Source organism: Giraffa tippelskirchi, chromosome 3, assembly GCF_054371585.1.
Source record: "Giraffa tippelskirchi isolate mGirTip1 chromosome 3, T2T-mGirTip1v1.2.pri, whole genome shotgun sequence".
Taxonomy (NCBI): Eukaryota; Metazoa; Chordata; class Mammalia; order Artiodactyla; family Giraffidae; genus Giraffa; species Giraffa tippelskirchi.
In genome coordinates, this window is record NC_137277.1 from 97959239 (window position 1) to 97983828 (window position 24590).

General features: G+C 40.3%; 1 protein-coding gene across 33 annotated transcripts in view; it reads left to right on the forward strand.

The window, feature by feature from the left end:
* The window catches only part of RBMS1 (RNA binding motif single stranded interacting protein 1), a 217850-nt gene extending 198411 nt beyond the window's left edge, over positions 1-19439 (forward strand). For 9 of the 33 annotated variants that reach the window (XM_081582750.1, XM_081582751.1, XM_081582773.1 and 6 more), the window contains 8 exons: positions 4988-5103; positions 5984-6033; positions 6161-6254; positions 9654-9704; positions 13448-13558; positions 14483-14563; positions 15875-15959; positions 16812-19439. In XM_081582750.1, coding sequence (XP_081438876.1) covers positions 4988-5103; positions 5984-6033; positions 6161-6254; positions 9654-9704; positions 13448-13558; positions 14483-14563; positions 15875-15952 — 581 coding nt within the window. In that variant the 3' untranslated portion in view covers positions 15953-15959; positions 16812-19439. Of the gene's footprint in view, positions 1-4987; positions 5104-5983; positions 6034-6160; positions 6255-8709; positions 8758-9653; positions 9705-13447; positions 13559-14482; positions 14564-15874; positions 15960-16811 lie in introns of all 33 variants that reach the window. The other 24 variants (XM_081582755.1, XM_081582756.1, XM_081582760.1 and 21 more) reach the window with 3 other exon arrangements.
* The last annotated feature ends 5151 nt before the right edge of the window (positions 19440-24590 follow it).

Below are 24590 nucleotides of genomic sequence, written 5' to 3' on the forward strand. Positions count from 1 at the left end.
GTAACTAATACTCATTGAATTGTTCTGTGTATTTTATGTATATTTATATATATTAATTGTAACCATGTTTTGAAGTAAGCACTCTTAGTGGTCTCCACTTCACATATTATGAAACCAGAGACCTGCCTGGAATCACTAGCTAGTAAATGGAAAAGCCAAAATTCAAACCCAGAAAGACTAATCTAGATCCATTGTTCCAACCAGCATAGAATCTGACCACTAGCATCACATTGGCACTGGGATCAAAGAGATAAAATATATAACACACACAGATGTTCACACAGTGTTAGTTGTAAGAACAAAGAAACTATACATGATCCCTTTTCAAATAGAACATTATGTAACCATTAGAAAAAAAGGTTCTGTAGCAAGATAAAGGGCTACAATGTAAATGATAAAAGAAAAGCCTCTATCATTGCAAAAATGAAAAATAAATATAGACTTAGAAAAGTAGTAAATATAGAATATTAAAATATTTATGTTGCAGTGATGGGAAAATATTGTGTTTTTGGTTTCTCTTGAACCTGACTTGAATGTCGTTTAACCATTATTTTACTGACATGGAAAGCTGAATGGGATATGGAACCACTCTGTAAGGGTCAGGAAAGAAGAGACAGACCCTAACAGAGCCCATGTTGGAGGGTATGCATTTGCAGAGAGAAGCCAGAGTTGTGCCCCATGGTAGAGAGGACCACAAGGTTTGCTTATAAACAAAGAAAGGACTGAAACAGGAAACCATGTTGTGCACACAAAAAAAGGGTAGTATTTATTGGATCCTTAGATCGAAATTTTTAAGAGTCTTGAATAGTTTCTTGCATGTTGTTAGTTGAGGAATGTTGAAAGTAGCTGACATGATCATTAAGAAAGCTGATTACAGTCGCTGTGAAGTGAAAGTCGCTCAGTCATGTCCGACTCTGTGTGACCCTATGACTGTAGCCCGCCAGGCTCCTCTGCCCATGGGACTCTCCAGGCAAGAATAATGGAATGGATTACCATACCCTTCTCAGAGGATCTTCCCAACCCTGGAGAAACCTGGATCAAGCCCAGGTCTCCCACATTTCAGACAGATTGTTTACCATCTGAGCCACCAGGGAAGCCCCTATAGTTGCTAAGTGGGCTACTTTTCCAAAACTGATAGAAAAGCTTCTATCAAAGGCAGTTTATATCTTAGAGACTGTTATTTGGGATAAAATGCTGCATAGCTAGAAAAAAAAAATGGGAGCTGGGGGGTAGTCGTTTCTCCAGCTGTTAGAACATGGTGAGGAAAAACTCCACTTTGTTAGAAATAGAAGAGAACTTGGAGTCCTCTGAGCAGTTGGATTAGATAAGTGAGGAGGATGTCTTTGAGGTCTGATCACGTGCTACAGTGCTTAGTCAAAGCAGGCATTCTAGAAATGATGTTGAGTGTAGGTGTCCAGGAAAGACAGTTGAGCCTAAATAAATCGCTGCAGAGTCTGAACGTCAGAAGATGGGTAAGGATACACGTGGTGGAAATGTGCAGGAAGCCATCGTGGGCATCCCCCCTGTGGCTCACAGCCCCTTAGGAGGGAATGTCGATGCCAGAGATCAGGCACTTGGTGAAAATTTCAACTGCGAAACAGACCAGAGAAGATAATAATAGAGGGAAAAAGTGGTTAGAATTGTATGTTGCCTCACACAGAATACTAGGCCATTCCTCTTCCCCTGAAGCAAACGCCCAACAGCTGTCTAAAAACTGTCATTTCTACTGGATTATGCTGCTGCTGCTGCTAAGTCGCTTCAGTCATGTCCAACTCTGTGCGACCCCATAGACGGCAGCCTACCAGGCTCCTCTGTCGTCCCTGGGATTCTCCAGGCAAGAACACTGGAGTGGGTTGCCGTTTCCTTCTCCAGTGCATGAAAGTGAAAAGTGAAAGTGAAGTCACTCAGTCGTGTCTGACTCTTCGCGACCCCATGGACTGCAGCCTACCAGGCTCCTCCGTCCATGGGAGTCTACAGGCAAGAGTACTGGAGTGGGTTGCCATTGCCTTCTCTGACTGGGTTATAGTTCTTTGAAATAAGAAATTTGTTTTCCTAAGATATGGGACACCTGCCAATAGACACACTGTTTTAAAGACCTTTTTGGTTTTAGAGGAAGGAAAATATCTTAATGACAGTGCAGAATCACATAGCAAATGTAATTCACTTGAAAGATTCAACTACATTCTGTTCCATTTGTTTCATTTTAAATGATATATTTGCAAACATGTCATTGCTCACTTGATGTTTACCTCCTCATTACACGTCTTTAGCAGGCTTGATTGTTGCCTGAAATTGCTTTTTCGTTGACAGAGCTTAGTCGAGATGAATGAAAATGTGTTGGGAGCACCTTCTCACAGATAGGGAAGGCCTGTTTGGCCTCTCACCAAAGGCGCAGCCTTGTCGCTCCCCAAGGATGGCTCCCCAGCTGCTTCCATTTGCACCTGCCTGCCTGGGCACCCCTTGGGAACTTCCAGAATGAGTCTGACCTGGTCGCCTTCTTTCTCTGCTAATGGAGGAAAAATGGTGCATTTGCATTGTTCCCTTTCAAGCGAACTTTTTTTTTTTAATTTGACTTTCAGTCTCGGAGCTGGTCTTTATAATGCCTCTAGATAAAAGCACTTCCCCAAAGTGAAGCCCCACAAAGTGCCGGCACCATGGAGTTTACTCTCTCTTTCTCCGCAAGAGACAGAATCTAAACCCTCAAATGTCATTGGAGGAAACATTTGTTACTCTAAGGACCTTTCTAGATCAGTGGAGAGAGAGCTCTTGTTTCTCTCTAAGTTCTCAGTTTGTCCTCAGAAGTCAAGGATGAGGCATCACCGGCCTCTCTTCAGGCACTCTCTTCACTTCTGCTTGAATGCCATCTTTTCTCGGCCTCATTTCCATCTGATTCTGAAGGGCCAGTTGCAGGATTAAAAGCATTGTCAGTGATTAGAAAGCTCTCTGGTTTCACTGCATCCCTTTACTTTACCTTCAGTGATTGTTGGTGGAGGTAGAAATTTCCAAAAGTCAGTAGCTTTTTTTTGTTTGTTTGAAGAGACAGAGAATGTGGTTTAGGAATGTAGGATTTGGCCCCTGTCCATCTTCCATCACACCCGGCTTGCCTTACATGGAAGAATGGAAGTTCCTCGCTCAGGAAATCGGCGGGTGGGGGAGGTAATGGGATGGTGGGGCACACGTGTCTCACCAGACACAGGACGGTTTTGCCCTCACCTCCAGACACCCATAGCAGTACAGCTGCCATTCAGACCTGAGCTCACATGCCAGCCTGTCCCTCTGGAGCAACTCAGCCGGGGAGAGGGGAAAGGAGTGCCAGTGGGCAGCCTGCAGGGAGGAATGGCAGTGGGATTTTGGTTGTGTTTTGTGTTTTTGGCAGAGCTGTATTGAGAGACACTATTGCTTCCACACCCTGTCATTAGTGGGTGGGTAATAGTGATATAAAATAAGAGATGAATTAGGATAATAAGGGGCAAAGGAGAAAGGAGTGAATTTTCCACAAGTAATATTTTTCTCTTCATGGTTATTTAACTTCGAAACAGAACTTGAAAGTAGTAATCACCATTCCACGGTAGACAAAGGACTGAATGTAAGAGCCAGACACGAAGATGTGCTTATCTTTATTACGTTAACTAGAAACATACTGAAACATGCACAGCTTTTAGGAATACACTGCTGTTTCCATTATAGAAAAAAAAACATTTTTAAAAAGGAGAAGTTATGGGTGGCCTACTGTGTTGTTGCCTTTTTTTTTTTTTCTTTTCTTTTTTTGGCTAATGAAGACGTTACCCTGGTGAGAAAAGTCTGTGCATCTTAGCCACCTTTTGCTTTTCTTTGACGGTTTTTTGGAATCATTTTATGAGGCGAATATATTGTAAAGCAACTCCAAGTGGGATGATTAAAGGCCCAAAAAAACCTTTAAAGAGTGTGGGCAGGTACAGCTGTTTCCCTGCTATAGCCCCCAAATAAATAAGAGCTGTTTGTATTCATTCGTTGATTCACCCAAGATGGAATAAGTGCCTGCATTATGCCAGGCACTGAGGCACTGGAGGTAACAGGGATGAACAGAAGTCACTGCCCCCACGGAGCTTACACTCTAGAGGGGAGATAGACACCAGACAAGTCGCCACATTCACAAAGGATTATAAAATGCTCTAAATAAAAATGCAATGTGGAGGGAGCAGGGGGGGAGCGTGCGAATTGAAAGAGTAGCATTGACATATATGCACTACCATGTGTAAAATAGGTAGCTAGTGGGCAGCTGCTGTATAGCACAGGGAGCTCAGCTCAGTGCTCTGTGATGACCTAAGGGATAGGAAGGGGAGGGTGGGAGGAAGGCTTAAAAGGGAAGGGATGTATGTATACCTACCTGTGGCTGATTCATGTTGTTGTAACACAGAAGGGAACACAACATTGTAAAGCAGTTACACTCCAATTTTTTAAAAATTAAAGAAAAAATTTTTAATTGTATGAATAAATAGTAAGCTCCTATTAAAAAAAAAAAAGTACAGTGTGAGCAGTATACAGGGGAACTTGTTTTCTCCTGGAGGAAGTGAAGACCTCTCTGAGGAATTATAATGGAAAATTACAGGAGCATTTTTAAGTGGAGGAGGAGGGGAGGGTGACAATCCTAGTTACATTTGAAGATTTACAGAGATGGAGTTGAAGCGGGCCCAGAATGAAGAGACGAGTACCCACACCTAAAGAAATACACGAGTGAATCAAAAACTGCCTTTGCCTCCTCGGAATAGCTCTTTAAATGTTTTATTACACTCCAGTTTGAACGAAATAACTAACATTTTGTGTACTGTATTTCTCACCAGTGGATCCTCTTCCAAGGGTCTGAATAAACTTTTGCCTTGAAGTATTCTCTCAGTTCCCTTCGAGCACCAACACTGCTCCTGTTAAACAAAAAAAGAATTCAGGTACATTTTGTCACTCGGAGACACATACAATCCTGGTTTCCTGTTATTTTTCCCTGTTTATTCAGCTCCTACAGAACCGTTATTGTGTAAATTTGCGGATGGCGGACAGAAGAAGAGACAGAACCCAAACAAATACATCCCAAATGGACGGCCCTGGCACAGAGAAGGAGAGGTGAGACTTGTAAGTCCTTTCTTGAAACTTCTGTGGGGCTGTGTCATCACAAAAAATACGAAAGTAGTTACACAAACGCAGCATCTTGACACAGTTATCACGTTTCTAAAATAGGGGCTAGGGTTAAAACTTCATTATCCAGATACTGTCACGTGAGGACTTCTCACAGTGAATACAGAGCTAAGGGAGTGATGGTTCTCCTGACAGACAATAGGTGGTGGAAACAACCGTGTTTACCAGTTAGCAACATTTATTTAAAAAAAAAAAAAGCATTTTAAATTGCTGTAAGAAATGCACAAGTGGTCTTTAATGTTATGGTTTCTTAGAATTACAATTTTAATTATTTAGAAATTATTTTAAATATTATTAAAATAAATAGCTATTTGTCATTTAGGTTTTTTAACCTAATTCTTTTCAATAATGTTCTTTAGGAAAAGAAAAAGAGCTCAATTTCTTAATAAAAATGTTGGCCCTCCATTCCCCCCATACTAACCATAAATAAATTTCTTTTGTTTTTGTTTTTTTTTTAAGTAACATATTGGTTCAAGAATGTCTAAGGAACTGCCATTCAGTAGAAATGTTCTACAGTCTGTACTGTCCAGTGATTACCACTAGTCACTTGTAACACATTTGAAATGTAGCTAGTATGGTAGAGGGACTCAGCTTCTCATTTAATTTTAAATAGCTGTCTTTGACTAAGGGTTGCTATGTTGTACAGTGCCAATCTAGAGCTTAATTCTCATGTTGAGTTTATAATTACGTGTGTCTAACATAAACTCTCAATTTTATCAAATACTAAACTATCCCCGTTTTTTGTTGCCATGAGTCTAAGAAATGGAATTTTTAATTTGTACCTTTGCAGATAAATGTTTCTTTTTCTTTCCCATAGGCTGGAATGACACTTACTTATGACCCAACCACAGCTGCTATACAGAATGGGTATGTCATTAAGATAAATACATAATGGCTAGAGGGAAAAATGTGAAGGTGGAAAATATCAGATGTTTATTCCATGAATGATTGTGCTTAAAGGATTACTTAATAAAGGCTTTTGTGTTTGTTCTAGATTTTATCCTTCACCATACAGTATTGCTACAAACCGAATGATTACTCAAACTTCTATTACACCCTATATTGCGTCTCCTGTATCTGCCTACCAGGTTTGTACCTTTAGGATTCATCAAGAGTATGACAACTTGCCAACCATGAATCACTGCTATGTTTTTATGTATCTTAAAATTTTGAACATTTATAATGAAATTTTAAGTCAAATGTTAGGCAGCTTGGATACCCAATTTAGAATTAGCTGCTTTTTATTTAACAGAGTGATTTATTTTTGTGTTTAGGAGAATGTACAACAAAGGGAAATGGTTGTCAGCTGTCAGTTTTTGAAGTCATAGCATTTTAGAATTGGGACAAACTCAGATGCTTCCTTTACAACAGGCCCTGCCGCTGGACACCATGTGTCCCAGACATTGAAACTGGAAGAGTATTGCCATTGGGTAAAATGCAGAATAGATCTGCACTGTTGCCTTTGTTAATTTGTCAGCAGAAACTTAACAAAAGAGCAAGTAAATATGCTAATAAATGAAGATGTGTCTCTTATTAGGTAACATGAAATGAGCAAGGCACTAAGACTTGAGGCCAAAAAAGGGGAGGCAGCTTCCCATTTAGGTTATTTTTTGAAGAGGCTTTACCTTACACTCCCAACTCAGAGCCAAGATCTCCTTCAGCACCTTGTGGTTATATTGACGTGGTTTTGTTGGAGGGGTAGCTGCTGTTCTCCATGAATCCTGAGTGTACATGTATTTCTCCTCCCATATCAGAGTGCCTCTCACAAGGTCACCACCTTGGCCCAGACAGGAACACCAATGGAGTCAATTACAGACATAGGAATACACTTTTGTTAATTGTTGAGATCCTGTGTGACTAAACTTTTGTGTATTCTTGTCTTTAAAACAATTGAATTAGATATTGTAACCCTGGATTCTGGTGGTAGGAGATAATATCTAATAACTGTGTAATTTCACGTCTATAAGCCTCAGTTTCCTCATCTTTAAAATGGGGATAATAATAGTTTCTATCTCATAAGCTTATCATAACAACTAAAGGAGATTATCTGTGTAAAGAGCTCAACCCAGTACCTGGCATAGCACTCCATAAATGTTAGCTATGATTATTACCGTCCTTTATACTTTACATCCAGGATTAACTGGCTGGTAAGAGTATATCCATTCTGCTTTTTTAAAATAATGGATTGGTCAACATAAGCAATATAGCAAATGTGGTTCTGTCTAAAAGCATAAAAGTAGCTCTGGATAACAAAGAGAAGTGTTTAAATGCACCAAAACTGCAGTTGTAAAGTAGCATTCACAGCGTCCCTCAGCTTCTAGGTTCTTCTCACTTCCTTTCTCTGAGCCGTCGCTCATTGTCTTTTATCTCTTTGGGTTGTTAAGTTTCTTATGCTGCTACTTCGATCTGCTCATCTGCTCCGTGTAGCACTCACTCATTTAATCCCTTTCTAATGATTTTGAACTTAAGATTTGTTTATTTTCCTTGCCTGTCTGAGATGCACTGAGATCTGCTGCAGTGCATTTTCCCTAATTAACAATTCCTGTATCTGATTTTAAAGGATAGTCTTCTTTCTTAACTATTTGAACTTTGCAACCTCTAATAGGGGCAAGTAAGCATATTCTCAGGCAAATGAGAGATTGTGCATATTAATTTCAATGTATGCACTGTAGATATTTACAGCTATGAATGCATCTCCTCACAACCTCTTTTTCTGTCTTTACTATAATGGCAATGAGCATTTTGGCCACAGAATTATTTCATAGAGTAGAAGAAAATTAGGAGACCAGTGTTGTTAATAGATTTGATAGACCTAACTGGAAACAGCATTTCATTTACAAAGGCCTGATTTCTTTTCCTGGGCAGTCTGTTTCCCTAAGATACATGTGTAATTTCATTCCAGTTACCTGGCCCTCAGTGGCATTACTTGTTAGATCCTCAACCCCATAAGTTCAGGGGCCCAATGGGGTCAGAAAATGGGCTTTAAGTGATCTGTGATTCTCTTAAATGCAAAGTGTCACTGGTATGTGTGCAGTCAGGTGCGGAGGGAAAGGTCTATTTCCTTCATCAGGTTTTCAAAAGGATTCATGATTCAAAAGAGAATAAAGAACCAATAAAGAGTTCACATAACATAGATTATTATTCCCATTTTATAGTTAGGGAAAATTGAGGAAAAGAAATTGACAGCAGCAGATTTGTTGCTTCAGAAAGAAAATTGGATTAGATGTCATGGCTCCCTAACCCCATGATGATATGAGCTATTAGATTATCAGGACCACAGAAATATACCACGGATGAGTGCATCTGGCCCAGATTGGAGTCTGCAGGGAGCTGCTCGCCTCCCCGTGATGTTTTCAGTGAAGGCCTGGCGCTCGTGTTGGAGCAGGCCTTTCTCCACTAAACCACTATATGCTTATATTAATACAATTGGATTTGAGAAATTGGCATCTGCAAGAAACCACCAATATCCCGATGGGGAAAGGCTGCAGTCCAGATAACTGAAATGCTAACGAGGCAGAAGCACTTAACTTTGGTCTGCCTTAGGTGGCAAAGGAAACCAGAGAAAACAAGTATCGGGGCTCTGCTATCAAGGTAAATCACAATCCATTCTTCCCCCATGACTCTTCCCCATGTCCTCTCTGTAGAACCTCTTAAGTTAACAGTAGGGGATGAGATGCAGGAGGGTTTTGTTCTCAAGAATTAAGAGACAAGCTTATTCTGAAATCTAACCTCAGGAAAGCTTTGGGTATCAAGAAATGGGCCGATATTCTTTTCTCTAGAGTGGCAGAAACAACCCTGCTTTCTTCCCTGCCACAGAATCTGACTCTCAGTCATTTCTCAGTCCAGAGGGTCTACTGTATAGATGTCCTTTTAACTGTAGATGTCAGGATCTAGTTACTAAAGTTTGATTTCCTAAATATGAATTTCAGATTTTTATATTTCACACTAACTAGAAATTATTGACCACCAGACAAGATTTCTGAAATACAATGTCCTGGGTATCAAAAGGGAGTTGAATTTGATTACTCTTTAAATAAGCACATACTTTAAGGGTTAGTTTCTAATAAGATGTGCTGGAATGAATTCTCATTCCTCTATATTCCTAAAGCACCTATGTTCCTACCTTGATTATAACACTCTTCACTGTTTCTTTGAGTTGTTTACTTGTTTATCTCCCTTGCTTAGATAGTAAATTTCTTGAGGGTGGGGCCCATGTCTTATTGCCTTTACCTCTTTGGTGCTTGATACTCAATAAATACTTTTTCGGTGGGCAGATGGAACTTGGTTTTGAATAATCATTTCATCCTATTCAGAGTGACCAGTTTGTCAAGAACTCTAACTGCCTTAAATTAAATCCTTTTAATCAACTGATAGTATTGTTTCTTTATTTTCCTCCTATAGATTTTAACATGATTAAAAGAGCTCTAGAGAAATAAATAGCGCTCCTATGGAAATCAATGTTTCTTCCAAAATCCTTCCTTTTCCAGGTGCAAAGTCCTTCCTGGATGCAACCTCAACCATATATCCTACAGCACCCCGTAAGTTTTTCATCTTAATGGCTTTGTAGTTTTCAAGTAAGCTATGTATAAGTTAAAAACCATTCTCTGGGTTTAAACCATTTGCGCAAAGGTGGTGTAGGATTTGGGAAATGTTAAATATGGGATATTGAGAATGTATAAGTTCATTATAAAACTTTGACTCACCTTGTCTTAAAACAAATTGGTAGTTGACATTAAGTTAGATTTGCAATTCATGAAAATTTAAATGTAGGAGATCATTCCACTGAACTTTTAAATTTTAAAGTTTTTAAATTGCTAAATTTTTAACCATACTTGTGATAAAATAGCTCTCTTTGTGTGCATTCTGTTTAATGCAAATATAAAGTGTTCAGAATTGACCTAGAGTTTTTTCATCAGTGTTAACCTCTCCATGGAAATTTTAAATACTAAAGTAGTAACACCTACTGAGGGTAAATAACTAATGTGATTCTTTAGTGACACGAGCATGTACTGTACTTACATATATATTATGTTTTTTAAATTGAATGAGTTACACTTCACCTTATTAGGTACTATACTGAATGTATTTTTCAAAAATACAGAAAATCCAGTTTGTTGAATTAAAACATGAGTTTAGAATGTTGAAAAATAAAGGTGAAAAACAAAAATCACAAAAAAGGCTAAGGATGCCTAATATAATAATCTGGATGCTAGCCACAAAGCAGCCACAAAGTGAGCCTAAGCTTTCTAATAACCAATGCAAAATGGGAATCTTAATAAGCAGTATAGCTCACAGTGCTTATAAAACAGATCAGTTGCATAGGAAAAAGCACATTGTTTTGGCCTTAAAATGAGATGGGAATTTCTTTAGGACAACTTCCAAAAGAGGACACTACGCAGTGTTAGACCAGGCATGTGAAACAGCAGAACAGGGACACGTTCTGAACAGGAAGTTGCTGAGATGACTTTGAAGAAGGAGAAAAAGCATGTTTAGTTGATAACACAGGAGAGGAACTCTCTGATGATGTATCCATATGTGTTAAATTGCCTGTATAAACATGCACACATATGTTTCTACACACTGACACATGTATCTACCCACATCCACCCACCAAGCCACACAAACACCCATGGCAGTCTACATCCCAGGTACTCTGTGCTGTCCTATTCGGGAATGCTAGAAATCAGCTCATTTTTCATCTGGGGCCTTTCTGGGACAATAGCTCCTACAGATGAATGAGGAAGAGCAGCAGGAAGCTCCTGCATTTTCTAGACTTCTGAGTCATTTACGTGTTACCACTCACTTTCGATGGAGAAGGAAATGGCAACCCACTCCAGTACTCTTGCCTGGAAAATTCCATGGATGGGGGAGCCTGGTAGGCTACAGTCCATGGGGTCGCAAAGAGTCGGACACGACTGAGCGACTTCACTTTCTTTCTTTCGGTAGTTCCTTTTGGAGAAGGAAATGGCAACCCAATCCAGTGTTCTTGCCTGGAGGATCCCATGGACAGAGGAGCCTGGTGGGGCTGCAGTCTATGGGGTTGCAAAGAGTTGGACATGACTAAGCAACTAACACACACACACACTCACTTTTGAATGATGCACATTAAAAATTTTTTAAGGGAAAAAATTCTTACGAAATATATTAATAACAAGTGATCTCTGACATGGGCTTCCCTGGTAAAGAATCAGCCTACAATGCAGGAGATGCTGGTTTGATTCCTTGGTTGAGAGGATCCGCTGCAGAAGGGATGGGCTACCCACTCTGGTATTCTTGGGCTTCCCTCATGGCTCAGTTGGTCAAGAATCCACCTGCAATGCGGGAGACATGGGTTCAATTCCTGGGTTGGGAAGATCTCCTGGAGAAAGAAAAGGCTACCCACTACAGTTTTCTGGCCTGGAGAATTCCATGGATTGTGTAGTCCTTGGGGTCACAAAGAGTCGGACACAACTGAGCAACTTTCACACAACTACTGTGTCTGACATCCTTTGGCAATCTTCTGCCAATCTGCATCCTTTGGCAATCTTCTTCTGGAGTGAGGCTGCTGCTGCTGCTGCTAAGTCGCTTCAGTCGTGTCCGACTCCGTGCGACCCCATAGACGGCAGCCCACCAGGCTTCGCCGTCCCTGGGATTCTCCAGGCAAGAATACTGGAGTGGGTTGCCATTTCCTTCTCCAGTGCATGAAAGGGAAAAGTGAAAGTGAAGTTGCTCAGTCGTGTCCGACTCTTAGCGACCCCATGGACCGTAGCCCACCAGGCTCCTCCGTCCATGGGATTTTCCAGGCAAGAGTACTGGGGTGGGGTGCCATTGCCTTCTCCGAGGCCTTACCTATTAGAGACAGGCAGCACATCTCTGAGTTGAACACCATTGAGACAGCAGTAAGACCTACCTGAGAAGTCATTCCTTTTCCCCACCCAGATTTAGACTGCCTGAGACTAGTACTAAAGTTCCTGCACATCAGCTTTTACCCTCAATTGTGTATTGATAGTTATATCAATAAATAACTTTTTAAGGGATGATGAGTCAGTCGCAGTGATACCAAAAACCTAACATTAATAATTGTAGGATGTATCAGAGTAATTGCATCTTCAGGTAATTGGGTGATTGCAGAAGTGAGAGGAATGAGATAATCTGTAAGAATATTACAATAGGATAAATTAGAGAAGATGCAAAAATCCAGAAATAGAACTAATTGAATTTCATAAACAGAGTGCCATTAAGTAATCATTAAAAATGATAATGAGAGCAAGGCAGTAAATATTGATAATGGAATGTTAAGTTAAAAAGCAAAACCCGGGATATGAAGTAGTTTCGTATTTCATATGAACCTGGTTGCAACTCTGTAAAAATATGTGGAAGCCAGAAGCCACGCGGTGCTACCGAGACACTGCTAACAGCCATGTATTAAGAGACAGGCTGGGTTATATGAGTGATTTTTTTTTTCACCCCTCCTCTGTGTTTTTAACTATATTTAATTTAATTTTATTTATTTATTTATTTTTAATTGGAAGGTAATTGCTTTACAGCTATGTTTAATTTTGTTTTTGAAGACCAGAATTTTTTCCAGTGAAGTCAAAGATTCTGAAATTAGATTATTAATTATATCTGAATCTGCTTCCCTCCCCTGGCACCAAATTACAGTTGCAAGTTCTGAGAAACACTGAGTGAATGACGACTGTGATCTTGACCCTAACAGCCTGACTTTGAATCAAATGGCTATTTTTTTTTTAACATTTTTAAACAAGACGCTGTATTTATAATATGCAATATAGTATATTGTGTTGTGACTGCTAAAACATCAACTGTCATTTACTTTAAAAATGAATTAAGCATTTTGTAACCCTGGCCAGCCCAAAGTAGTTTGTGTCTCCTGTCGCAGCACATAGTCCTCCCATGGATTAGCTTGCTTTACAGTTAAGTGAAGAGAAAGGGAGAGGTATTTAATAGAGAGGGATTTCTGTGAAGTGAGTGCTCTTTAGAAAAGCCTCAGGGAGACTTCCCTGGTGGTCCAGTGGCTGAGACTCCATGCTCCCAATGCAGGGGACCTGGGTTTGATCCCTGGTCAGGGAGCTAGATCTCACATGCAGCTAAATAAAGATTTTCCAAGTCTCAGAAAGCACAATCTAGACGATTTGTAAGAAATCGCTTATGACACAGTTTACAAGTTTGAAGGGAGGTTATTTTTGCTTCATGTTCTGCAGCAGGCTAAGCCATGTCCTATGGAAAAGGTGGTTCCAGAATTCCTCTCCTCCCTCCTCACTTGCTCTGTCTGACTCCCCAGGGTGCCGTGTTAACTCCCTCCATGGAGCACACCATGTCACTACAGCCTGCGTCTATGATCAGCCCTCTGGCCCAGCAAATGAGTCATCTGTCACTTGGCAGCACCGGAACAGTAGGTGGCAAATTAATATCATGTGTCTCAGCTTACAGAGGAGGCTAAATTCGTGCAGCCTGATTTTCCTTATCAGTTATAGGCTCTGTAATGTCAGAGATTATATCTGATCCCCTCTCACCTCCCACATTGCCTTCCACATAGTAAATACTCAGAGATTTCTTGATTTATTGATGAACTAAAAGTCTGTCCTCTGGCTATCTGTCTCTCCTGTATCAGAATATAGCATCCATACAAGACCACTTATAGCCCTAATAACTGGTATCATTCATTCACACTGGCAGACCTGGTCTCATGAAGGTGATACATGATAATAAAGGCAGGGGATTTTTCCTCACTTACTTCCACTTGAATGGGTTTTAGGGGTGCTGAATCACAATCGTAGTATTGACTTATTTTCCCCAAGTCCAGGGTTGCAGTTAAGTATGGAGTTGAGCTGATTTCAGATTAATTTCCAGGGTTGATATGGGTAGCATTTAGATGGTAAGATGACCAAAGGCTTTTAATTGAGTCCATATCTGTGGTGACTTAATAGAACAAAGGGTAGTATTTTCTTTGCTTACGTTCACAGCCAACAGCAGCAGCTCATCAAGGCTAAACCAGGGCCACATACATCGAATGAGAAATCTCTCCTGCCTTTGGAGAAGGATAATTTTCAGCATCAGGAAAGCAAGGGTCCGTTTTCCATTTTTTTCCCATTTTTCAGTGACCTCCTGAAGATCTAAGGCCTTTACTTCTTGGGTCTCCACTTACGGGAACAATTCTAATTCAGGCAGCTGCTGGAAATGAATGAGGTTCTTTGAAGGAGAGATCTTCTAGATTAAAATAGCACATTAATGATATTGAATTATTGAGGATGAGAAACTGTAATGATCTTCACCCATGGTTTGTCATTGGCCACCCTAACCGTATTCTTCTTTTCAGTACATGCCTGCCACATCAGCTATGCAAGGGGCCTACTTGCCACAGTACACACATGTGCAGACGGCGGCGGTTCCTGTGGAGGTTGGTACACACCACAGTGGCCATTATGGCAATGAGTAGTTTCAGAAGTGGGTAAATCAGAACTCAAGGAAGAATCAAATCAAAAGTGAAACATGTACATAAAGAACTGAGTTTAGAGGAAGTGTATGTTTAGAGTTGTTTTCGACTATGAAATATAATTCTCTGCATACAGATTAGCATAGCAATATCCAAGCCACACCCCCAGGGCTCCCTGAAATATTTTAATATTTTCTAAGCTTGTAGCACATTTCACTATCCCCTCAAGTCTCTATCCTGTCTCCTATAAAATGATACTTCCAGGCAAATTAAGATAAAGCTGGAGTTTGCAGAACTGGTACCAAAGATTATATCAATAATAATTATAAAAATCTGTTATAATTAAATACTTGGAAAAAATATTTCAGAATTTAACAGGGATAAAGAACAGACCATACCTGTTTTTGTAGAAGACCTAATAGAGCTAAATAACTCTTAGTTCTTATTATGGAAGATACTGGTATGACATTAATATGGAAGAAATCTGACATTTGAATTCAAGTTGGGCAGAAAGCATAGTGTTTTCCTGCAAAGTATCCTTGGAATTCTAAGGAAATTCATCAACCCAGTTGGTCCCATCAGTTAATCACATCCCATAGGTTCCAATTCCAAAAACAGCCCTAGGATTGTGGCTGAATGACAGGGGAGGTAGGGTTTTTTGTTTTGTTTTGTTTTGTTTGCCTCTAAATGATTTAAATTTGTGCAGTTATTGGCAACCACAGTTACTGGAACCCACAATCCATATCTGCAGTGCTGAAACAAACAAATCTTAAAAATTTTCTTTGTAACTACTTCAGCAAAAACCTGACCTGTGGCAGAAGCCCAGCTGAACTGACACAAGACAAGATCTTTGCCCCATTTACACTGCATGTTCAGACTTTTCAGCACAGACCTGTTAATGTGTTTGATCGTAAGGTACAGTCCGAGACCCCACTGAGTATCATCAGTGATATACAGCATATGCATACTGTATTTCAGATTGTAAAATCTGAAATGACTGAGGTCCAAGTCACATCTGGCCCCAAAGGATAAGAGATTTGTTTAATAAATTGTAGTTTGATGTGAAGAGACAACTCATATAAGTTGGAAGAGGTTCTTTGGGTGTATCAGACATTTAACTCCTTAGGGAAGTAATTAACCTTGAAGGCTCTACATGACATTAAGAAAATCACTTGTAAGCAGTGCTTGTCTTTACGATGTGGGATTCGGTCCAATCTGGGTAGTAGAGTTTGGATATTATTGCTCACATGTCTCATCTGTTCTGCTTTGTTGTAGGAGGCGAGTGGTCAGCAGCAGGTGACTGTGGAGACGTCTAATGACCATTCTCCATATACCTTTCAACCCAATAAGTAACTGTGAGGTATGAGGGAACGATCTCCATCACTGTAGGGCTCAAGTCAAGGAAAGGCTGTGATGATTTTATCAGAATAGTACCTAGAACAACTCAGGTCTGGTCATGCTGCTTCAGTCATGGCAAGGGAATCCAGTGTTACTGAAATCTTAAAATCAATGATTTTGTGGTCTTGTAAATTAAGTATTCTTTCCAAAAAGAACAGTGCCTTATATTGAAGTCAAATGTATGTTTGCTCTCTCTTCCTCCCTAACTGCCCCCAAAATCAGTAACATAATCAGAGAATACCAGGTGCCAAATTTGTCCTACATTTTTATATATATATATATAGATAGATAGATAGATAGATAGATATGTGTGTGAGAGAGTAAATACCTATACATATATATATATATATATATCTCCTATATTTATATTATTTTAATGCTCACAGACTGAAGGAAAAACAGTGTAAGATTTTGCTTAGTCTAGCGTTACAAGGTTAGCAGTATCTTGACAGAATCAAATGTGAGTATCCTTAGATTGATAGATTGCTTTCCCCACTCTCACTTGAACCACATATCTCAAAACTTGTCACTCTGCCGTGCAGATTACATTGAACAACTGTGTGGAACATAGAACAGTTGGGTTTCTAGATTGCCCTGGTGAAGTATGTTGCAGGCATCAGATTTGGAATATGGACTCAGGACATAGAAAGTGACCCTCGGTTCCAGAATTTGCACTTACTGACCTATCACCAGTGATGAGCAGATCCTTTCCCAAACATATATGTCTTTAAAACAAGAAAGAGATGACAAAGCTCTATGGTCTATTACACCAAATGTTACAAGAGCATTTGTTTTTTATATTTTTGTCTTCCAGATGTACAGAAGGGTGTTCTTACATGAAGAAGGTTGTGAAGGCTGAACAATCATGGATTTTTCTGATCAATTGTGCTTTAGGAAATTATTGACAGTTTTGCACAGGTTCTTGAAAACGTTATTTATAATGAAATCAACTAAAACTATTTTTGCTATAAGTTCTATAAGGTGCATAAAACCCTTAAATTCATCTAGTAGCTGTTCCCCTGAACAGGTTTATTTTAGTAAAAAACAAAAAACAAAAAAATAAGCAAAAAAAAAACAAAAAAACAAAGGATTTTTATCAAATGTTATGATGCAAAAAAAAGAAAAAAAAAGAAAAAAGGGAAAAAAAAAGAAAAGAAAACTTCAATTCTCTGGGTATGCACAAAGACCATGAAGACTTACTCAAGTGCATGACCGGATTCTTGTGGTTTTTGTTCATTTTGTGTTTCGTTTGTGTTTTTTTCCGCTGTATGAAATGGGCTTTCTGACGTTTAAATAGTCCAACTTCACCCCTGGTGTTCTGTGCTTGCAGTGAGAGTGTTACCGCCAGTGTCTCTTTTCTTAGCTTTCCGTTTTCCTTCCCACGTCGTGTGAAGTGTCTTATCCTTTTCTATGAATTCCAATTTGCCTTAACTCTTTTGATGCTGTAGCTGTTTCAGTAAAAGTTAGTTCAAACTAATGATGTAGAATGCTTTGACCAAATGGGCTGGTCTATTATGCCTTGTAAAACAGCAGCATAGGGCTTTTAAAAGGTAGTCAATAAAAGTTGCTGAAATTTTGGCTTTTTTAAATATGTAGTAGGTGTTTTTAATGATTTTTCACATAATGTGTAAGGTAGTGAAATGCAAGAAGGGAAAACTGTTTTGTGTGAAACACATTTTCTGACTGGGGAACTTTTAATAGGGTGAATTGTTTGTAAGGCTGTATGCCAACAGTTTCCTCTGATAGTTTGACTGATTTAGGATATCTGCTGTATGATGCAATGTAAAGTCTTTTTTGCCTTTTTTCAGGAAAAAAAAAACTAACTTGATGTTCTAGATTTAGTGTAGGTAGCGTTGGGGCAGGGGGTGGGGGGTGGGGGAGGGGAGTCACCGAATGTTTTGTCCTTCCTTTATACTAATGATAGTGCTTTAGAATGAGAATGACGCCTGAGATCTGGCAAACCGAGGGGAAAAAATGTTGCTATTGCAACTAAATGGCAAAAGCTAAAAGTAAGGATTTATCTTCAAACATAAAGCTGAGATATGAATAGAAGCAAAATGATTGGCTACTAGCTCTCTCTATTACGTAAATTTGAGAAATAAAAATTACTTGGCACTTTTAAAGGTAACTTCACCAAAGACCGAAGAGCCAGTAACCAGTAGCTCCAACTAGTCTCAGCATCACATCTTCTGTGCTCTTTATTTTTGCCGGACCAGTTTGCGGTTAGGAGAATGTGCCTTTTTTGTACCTTTGCATTTAGGTTTTCTAATTTTAATTGATGTATGGACACACACAAACAAAAAAGCATGAAGGAAGATTTGGATCCAAGCAGTGCCACACTTTACATCATCACTACAAGTGTTCAGTGTAAAGAAAAACCAATTTTGAAACTATGAAATTCCTGATTCATAAATACACAGTTATTTCTACTTTAGTACCTAGAAGATAATTCACTGTTATTAAAGCTCTTTTATTAAGACAATTGCATATGTTTGAAAAGCAATGGTAAATTAAGTTGTCTTCCAAAACTGTGTACTTGTCTGGTCAACTGTGTGTGATCAGTTATCTACCTCAGAGTCTATTTTCTTTTGTGCTGGGACAGGTTGCTGGCCCTCCCTGTTTCCACAGACCAAATCCTTCCTAGCTCAGGAGCTAGGCCTAAGCAGTTATTTCTTTCGAGTATTTTTTAGTTCTTAAAATTTATGCTTGTATTTGATTATAGATGTCAGTGACATTTCATAGTTTCAAAAGTCCTTGCTGCTCTGAGAAGTGTAGATTCTAGTGAAAATTACATAGTCATAAGAGAAATGTGTTTTTGTTTTTGTTTTTGTTTCCTTTTTTTAAAGTTGTGGTATTATTGGTTCTATGCTCCCTGGAATATTACTGCTTTGTGAAAGTCCAGACCGAACGCAGCACCCTCTTTGTACCTAGTACGTTATAAACCTGGGTCTCTCACTACTTGATATTTTTGCATTAGTTAAGACAGAAATTTGATAGCTCAGTTAGAGAGGAGGGAAAACCTGCTGCTAGAAATGTCTGAACTAAGTGCCATACTCGTCTGGGTAAGATTTGGGAAACATAACCTCTGTACATAAAAAAAGAAAAAAAAAATCAGTTAAACATCACATAGTAGACAGCCATTAAATTATAAAAAAAATTAATTTATGAAGAAAGACCTTTTGTACAGATTGAAAAAAAAAGATTTTCATAGAGATATCTATATGATCAAGAGAGTTAATTTTTTATTTTTGTTTTACTAGTGCCACAAACTTGCCAGTGGTAACTTATTTGTCCGGTTCAAGATAACTCTGTAGTTTTCTTTCCTAGGACTTGTTGTTAAACGCCAAAAGACATTTTTGAACTGTACATTTGATCAGATTGTTAGCTTTTTTCTGTTTTATTTCTTTTGAGAACCTTTGAATAAAAAACATCTGAAATTTTATTTTTCCTGTCAGTTTCTTTTTAGGTTAGATTAAATATGTATCAGAATTTCATTTCATTTCTGATCTCTTCCTTCAGATCAGTGAATTGGTTGGAAATTGAGTTGAAAATTATTTTAGATTAAATATGTATTCAAAATACATTTCCTTTAAAAGAATTGGAAAAACCATCCCACCCTCTCAATTTTGGCTATTTCAGTTCATGGACACAAGGACAACCATTAGCTCACCACGTTTCCCCTTGGCAAATTCCACCTTCGGTCTGTTCTTAAAGGTCAAAGAACCATACGCCTCTCCTCCCTCCTTCCTTCCTGCTACCTTTTGACTGTGGTACTATCATTGCCCAGCAAGGGGGACAAAATAAAAACTATCACTGTCTGATAAGCAGGTTCACAGGTAAGGATGTCAAGATGGTCTTACCCCTGCATGGATGACTTGGGCCTCCTTTAGTGACCTCGTTTGGCTATTCCCAGTAGGAGGCTCTGGTGCAACATTCATGGAGGAAAGACACAACTCTTTCCCACGCTGACATGCTTTATGAGAGACTCTTAGTGTAAGAACTTGACTTTTACCCAAGGTAAATATTTTAGTGTAGTTACAAAGGTTTCTTTTTCTGCTGCCCAGTGACTCTGTCCTGATGAAAGGAATGGGCAAGAAAAATATCTGTAGCCTCCCATTTCTGTCTGCTTCCCATGCAACGTGGACAATGGGATATGTGAATTAAATACAAGAGGTTTAGAGCACTTCACTTGCCAGAGCCGAGAAAGCCCCAGTACCCGCTGGCTCCTTGAGTAAAGGAAGCCAGGTTCTCTGATGATAACCAGTGCATCAGAGGGGAAGATTTCAGGGCAGGAGCGAAGTGTGGCCTCGGTGAGATGAAGGCAAGCTGCCAAGAATGTAAGCGGCGTGATCTCGTGTTCTGTGGCATCTTTGGTGTCCCCATGCTCCTTCATAGGACCACCGACCAGAGACAGGAAAAAAATACTGCTGGGCTCCTTAGGTTTTGTTAACCTCATTTTTGTTCTTTTAAGATGGCTCATGTCATTGGAGTCCTGGGACACCCAGGGGCTGTCATTCATACAGAAAACTGATAAATGCTTTTTCAGAGCACCTTTTCTATCTGAGCAACAGGGCTGAGCAAGCCAGATTGCTGATGAATTAAAAAAGAGCTTTGCTCACACATAAGAGGACCTGCGGCACCCCTGGGAATTAACCCCAGGTTCCTTGGGTCATCATCAGGGGCCAGGACTCCCTCTTTTGTCAGATGGCCAGGGTCCAAGCAGCAGGGTGGAATTCTTGCCTTGAAGGGCAGGGAGGAAGCGGGCAGCAGCTCCCTGGTGTCCATCCTTCCCTCTCTATGGGCTGAAATGAGAGAGCAGTGGTGGATGGGAGCCCTGTTTCTCCTCACCATCCATGCATTTCAAGGGCAGTGGAGCAGGGTCTATCCACAGGAGCCTGCATTCCACCTCCTCTCAAATTTCATAAATGCTGCTTAAAAATTCACACGGAAAGGCCATGCCTCCCAGCCTGAGCAGGGGCTGAAAAACATTCAGATGAGACAGCAATAGCCTCATTGCACCGAAATAGCCAAAAAAGAGAAGATCCAGGGGCCTTGGATAAAGATCACAGACTAGTCACCACCACCCTCCTCCCACAGTGCACAAAAAGCTTCAGAAGATGACAAGTAGGTGAAGAAGGAAAACTCAGAGCCAGAGTTAAAGAAAAGCCGGGCAGTTTCTTCCCCTTGAATAGCAATGTGATGAGATAAGCAAGGGAGTAGGGGGACACGGGCGCCCCCTCAGGGCAGCCCGGGGAAGGCTGCAGGGTGATGCCCAGGGGGTCCAGTGCACAGCTAGTGGGTGGTGCTGTGCGCCCATCCTTCCCTGTGGGTGATCCTGGCCAGGCGATGGAATTTCAGTCCTGTGGAATGGCTCCAGATTGTCTCCCGTCTTGATGCTCTGGATCTTAATAGGACCCAGGAGTGTTCCCACTTAAGCCACTAGAGGGAGGACTTTGTCACTCTTCACCTGCATATGTGAGATCAGGCAGGAGACCCCGGCCTTGGAGGGGGCACTGCTGGTGGAAACTGAGGCATGCACACCGCTGGGGATTACAGGGTTCTTGAACTGGGGGTTAATGGTAAGAAATGTTGCCCAATGCTGGCAGCTCCCTTCTGAGAGCATTGTTGCTGAGACTGGCAAGCAACTTACGTGACTTTTAAGACTCAAGGAAGCTGGAGTCAGGGAGGGAGCCAAAAACCTTGCCAGACCTTATGACTCCGAGTGCAAGAAAGTGCTGGCAGGTCTCTGGGCTGCTCAGAATTGAAAACAGGTGGCTTTGGATTAAATACAAGCTCTAATGCTATTGCCCCATTTTTTTTTTATTATTGTGTTATGAGATTTGATCTAGGTTATTCCACTGCTCATTTACACAAGATACATATCATAAAGGAGACTACAGGTATCTCCTACCCTCTAGGATTCCTGAAATCACTTCTGCTTGAATACTTACAGGTACGGGGCACTTCCCACCTTTCTTGGCTTCCAGTATCTTTTTGGACCAGCTCTCAAACTTGCTTAAAAAGTCAAGTTTGCATCTTTGTTAATTTCTACCTATCAGTCAGCTTTAGTTCTGCCAACTGAGATGCCACAGAGTTAAGTCCATCATTCCCATGTCTGAAAAAACAAAAGCATAATGACAGAGGACATGTCAGTGATTGCCAGGAGTTCATGGGGGTGGGAGGATGTGAACATGAAGGGATAGCACGGGAGAGTTTGGGGGAGGAAGAACCCATTCTATATCCTGATGGTGGTGGTTACCCAAATCTATATATGTGCTAAAATTCATAGTGTTGTACACCCAAAAAAGTCTATTTTAATGTATGGCATTTGCTTTAAAAATCATCTTTAAAAATGAGACAAGTCAGTCAGTCATCCCTCAAATGTGGACAACTCTGGCTCCACAGATCTCTGGGTTGAACACTCCTTGCAGCTTTAACTGTCCCTCACTAGCTCTGTCTCCACACTCCACACCGGCAGCTCACCCTCCAGATGGACCACAATGACTCAGGATAAAACCCAGAACCCCAGGAAAACCCTGTCCCTCTGTTGCAGATGAAATCATTTCCTTCTTGACGTCTCAATTCTTAAAGCTTGCAGCCAATTAAAAACCCTGTGGGTTTTTGGTTTTTGTCACAACGATTGATTCTGTACCCATTTTTAAATGAAAACATTTTCATGGCATGAAATACAGAATACAAAGAATGTCCCTGGTGGCACAGTGAATAAAAATCCACCTGCCAATGCAGGGGACACAGGTTCAATCCCTAGTCCAGGAAGATTCCATTCCAGGAAGATTCCACATGCCTGTGGAGCAACTAAGCCCATGAATCACAACTACTGAGCCTGTGTGCTACATGCGGAAGCCCACACACCCTAGAGCCCATGCTCTGCACCATAATGAGAAGCCCATGCCCTCCAACGAAGAGTAGTCCCTGCTCGCTGTGACTAGAGAAAGCCAGCAAAAAAGCAATGAAGAGCCAACACAGCCAAAAATAATTGTTTTAAGATTTTTAAAAAATATATATAAGGTAAATAGATCTCAGGCACAGAACTGTATATACAGTATGATCTTAATTATGAAGCAGTATTTACAAAAGATGAGAAGGAGGTACTTCCAAGTCCTTAGATATGGATGCAAAAATTATGGAAAGTTTGTATTTTCTCATACTTTTCCAAATTCTAGTTGTCTACAATAAAAACATTCTATATTCAGGGAAAAAGTTTCAAAAGAATCTTGTCAGGTTATCCTGAAATTATGCAAATAGCTTTGTTCATTATATTGCAATTCAGTGCATTTGATTAATTTCTTGCATTAAAAAGTACTGCACCAGACATCAGAAGACACAAAGATGACATGATGTTGTCCCAGTCCCCAAGGGACATTCTTGTAGAGAGTATGTAAGTGACACTACTTCAAGGAGAAGTAACCAAAGTGTGATCTAAATAAAGAGCTTTGGGAGTTCTATGAGCACATAAACATGCTCTCCTGAGATTGTTGTCATTTTCACATCACCAACCAGTTAGTTCCTTTTTCACTGATAAGAGTTTACTCCAAAGCAGCCATTTCCTCCCTAGTTCCTCTGCCTTCTGACAGATGAAATTGCCAGGCAGACAAATGAAGTCTGTTGTAGTTCTGGCCTTGCAGAGTGAGACTGAGAGCAAATGTCTGAAGAATTGACTTTCTGTCGCTCCTGCTCTGAAAGTCTTGGGATATGTAACAAGAAAGTATCATCTTGTTTTGTCTTGTGGTAAACAATGAAGTGTAATATATTTCCTATAGTGTCATCTTCTTTTACCCACCTTGATCAAGTATTCTGCACACACAATATTGTGGATTTGCAATCACCTGTGTAGCTTTCTAGCCATCCCTCCCACGTCCATTGTTGTCTTGAGAACTCATATTTTTTACTTTCTTCACAGATATCTAGCCAGCAGTCTCACCATATCTACTTTGTTACACGTTGCTTTGACATATGCAGAATAATTATGTGTATTATTCCTGGCCTCCTTGCCTAAGAAACATGAAAGGAACTTCTGTTCTTGCTACATGTATGATTTTTTTCCTAATGTTTGCTGCTGCTAAGTCGCTTCAGTCGTGTCTGACTCTGTGCAACCCCAGAGACGACCGCCCACCAGGCTACCCAGTCCCTGGGATTCTCCAGGCAAGAGTACTGGAGTGGGTTGCCATTTCCTTCTCCAAGGCATGAAAGTGAAAAGTGAAAGTGAAGTCGCTCAGTCGTGTCCGACTCCTAGCGACCCCATGGACTGCAGCCCACCAGGCTCCTCCGTCCATGGGATTTTCCAGGCATGAGGACTGGAGTGGGTTGCCATTGCCTTCTCCAATGTTTAACTCAGTTTATAGAGAAGATTTTGTTTCCCTCAACTTTCACTCTCCCAATGATTCTTCTGTCTGTCTCTGTTTGTTTTACAAACCTTTATTTTTACAAAGGTTTGAAGCAACTTACCAGAAACACAACAAAACAAATGTAAAACTCAGGGCTTGGGACTTTAATTGTGAAAAGAGAAGGAGAGCATAGGATGTAGCTCTGCAAGCCAAAAGGCCTCCATCATCCCTACAGTTGAAAGTCAATG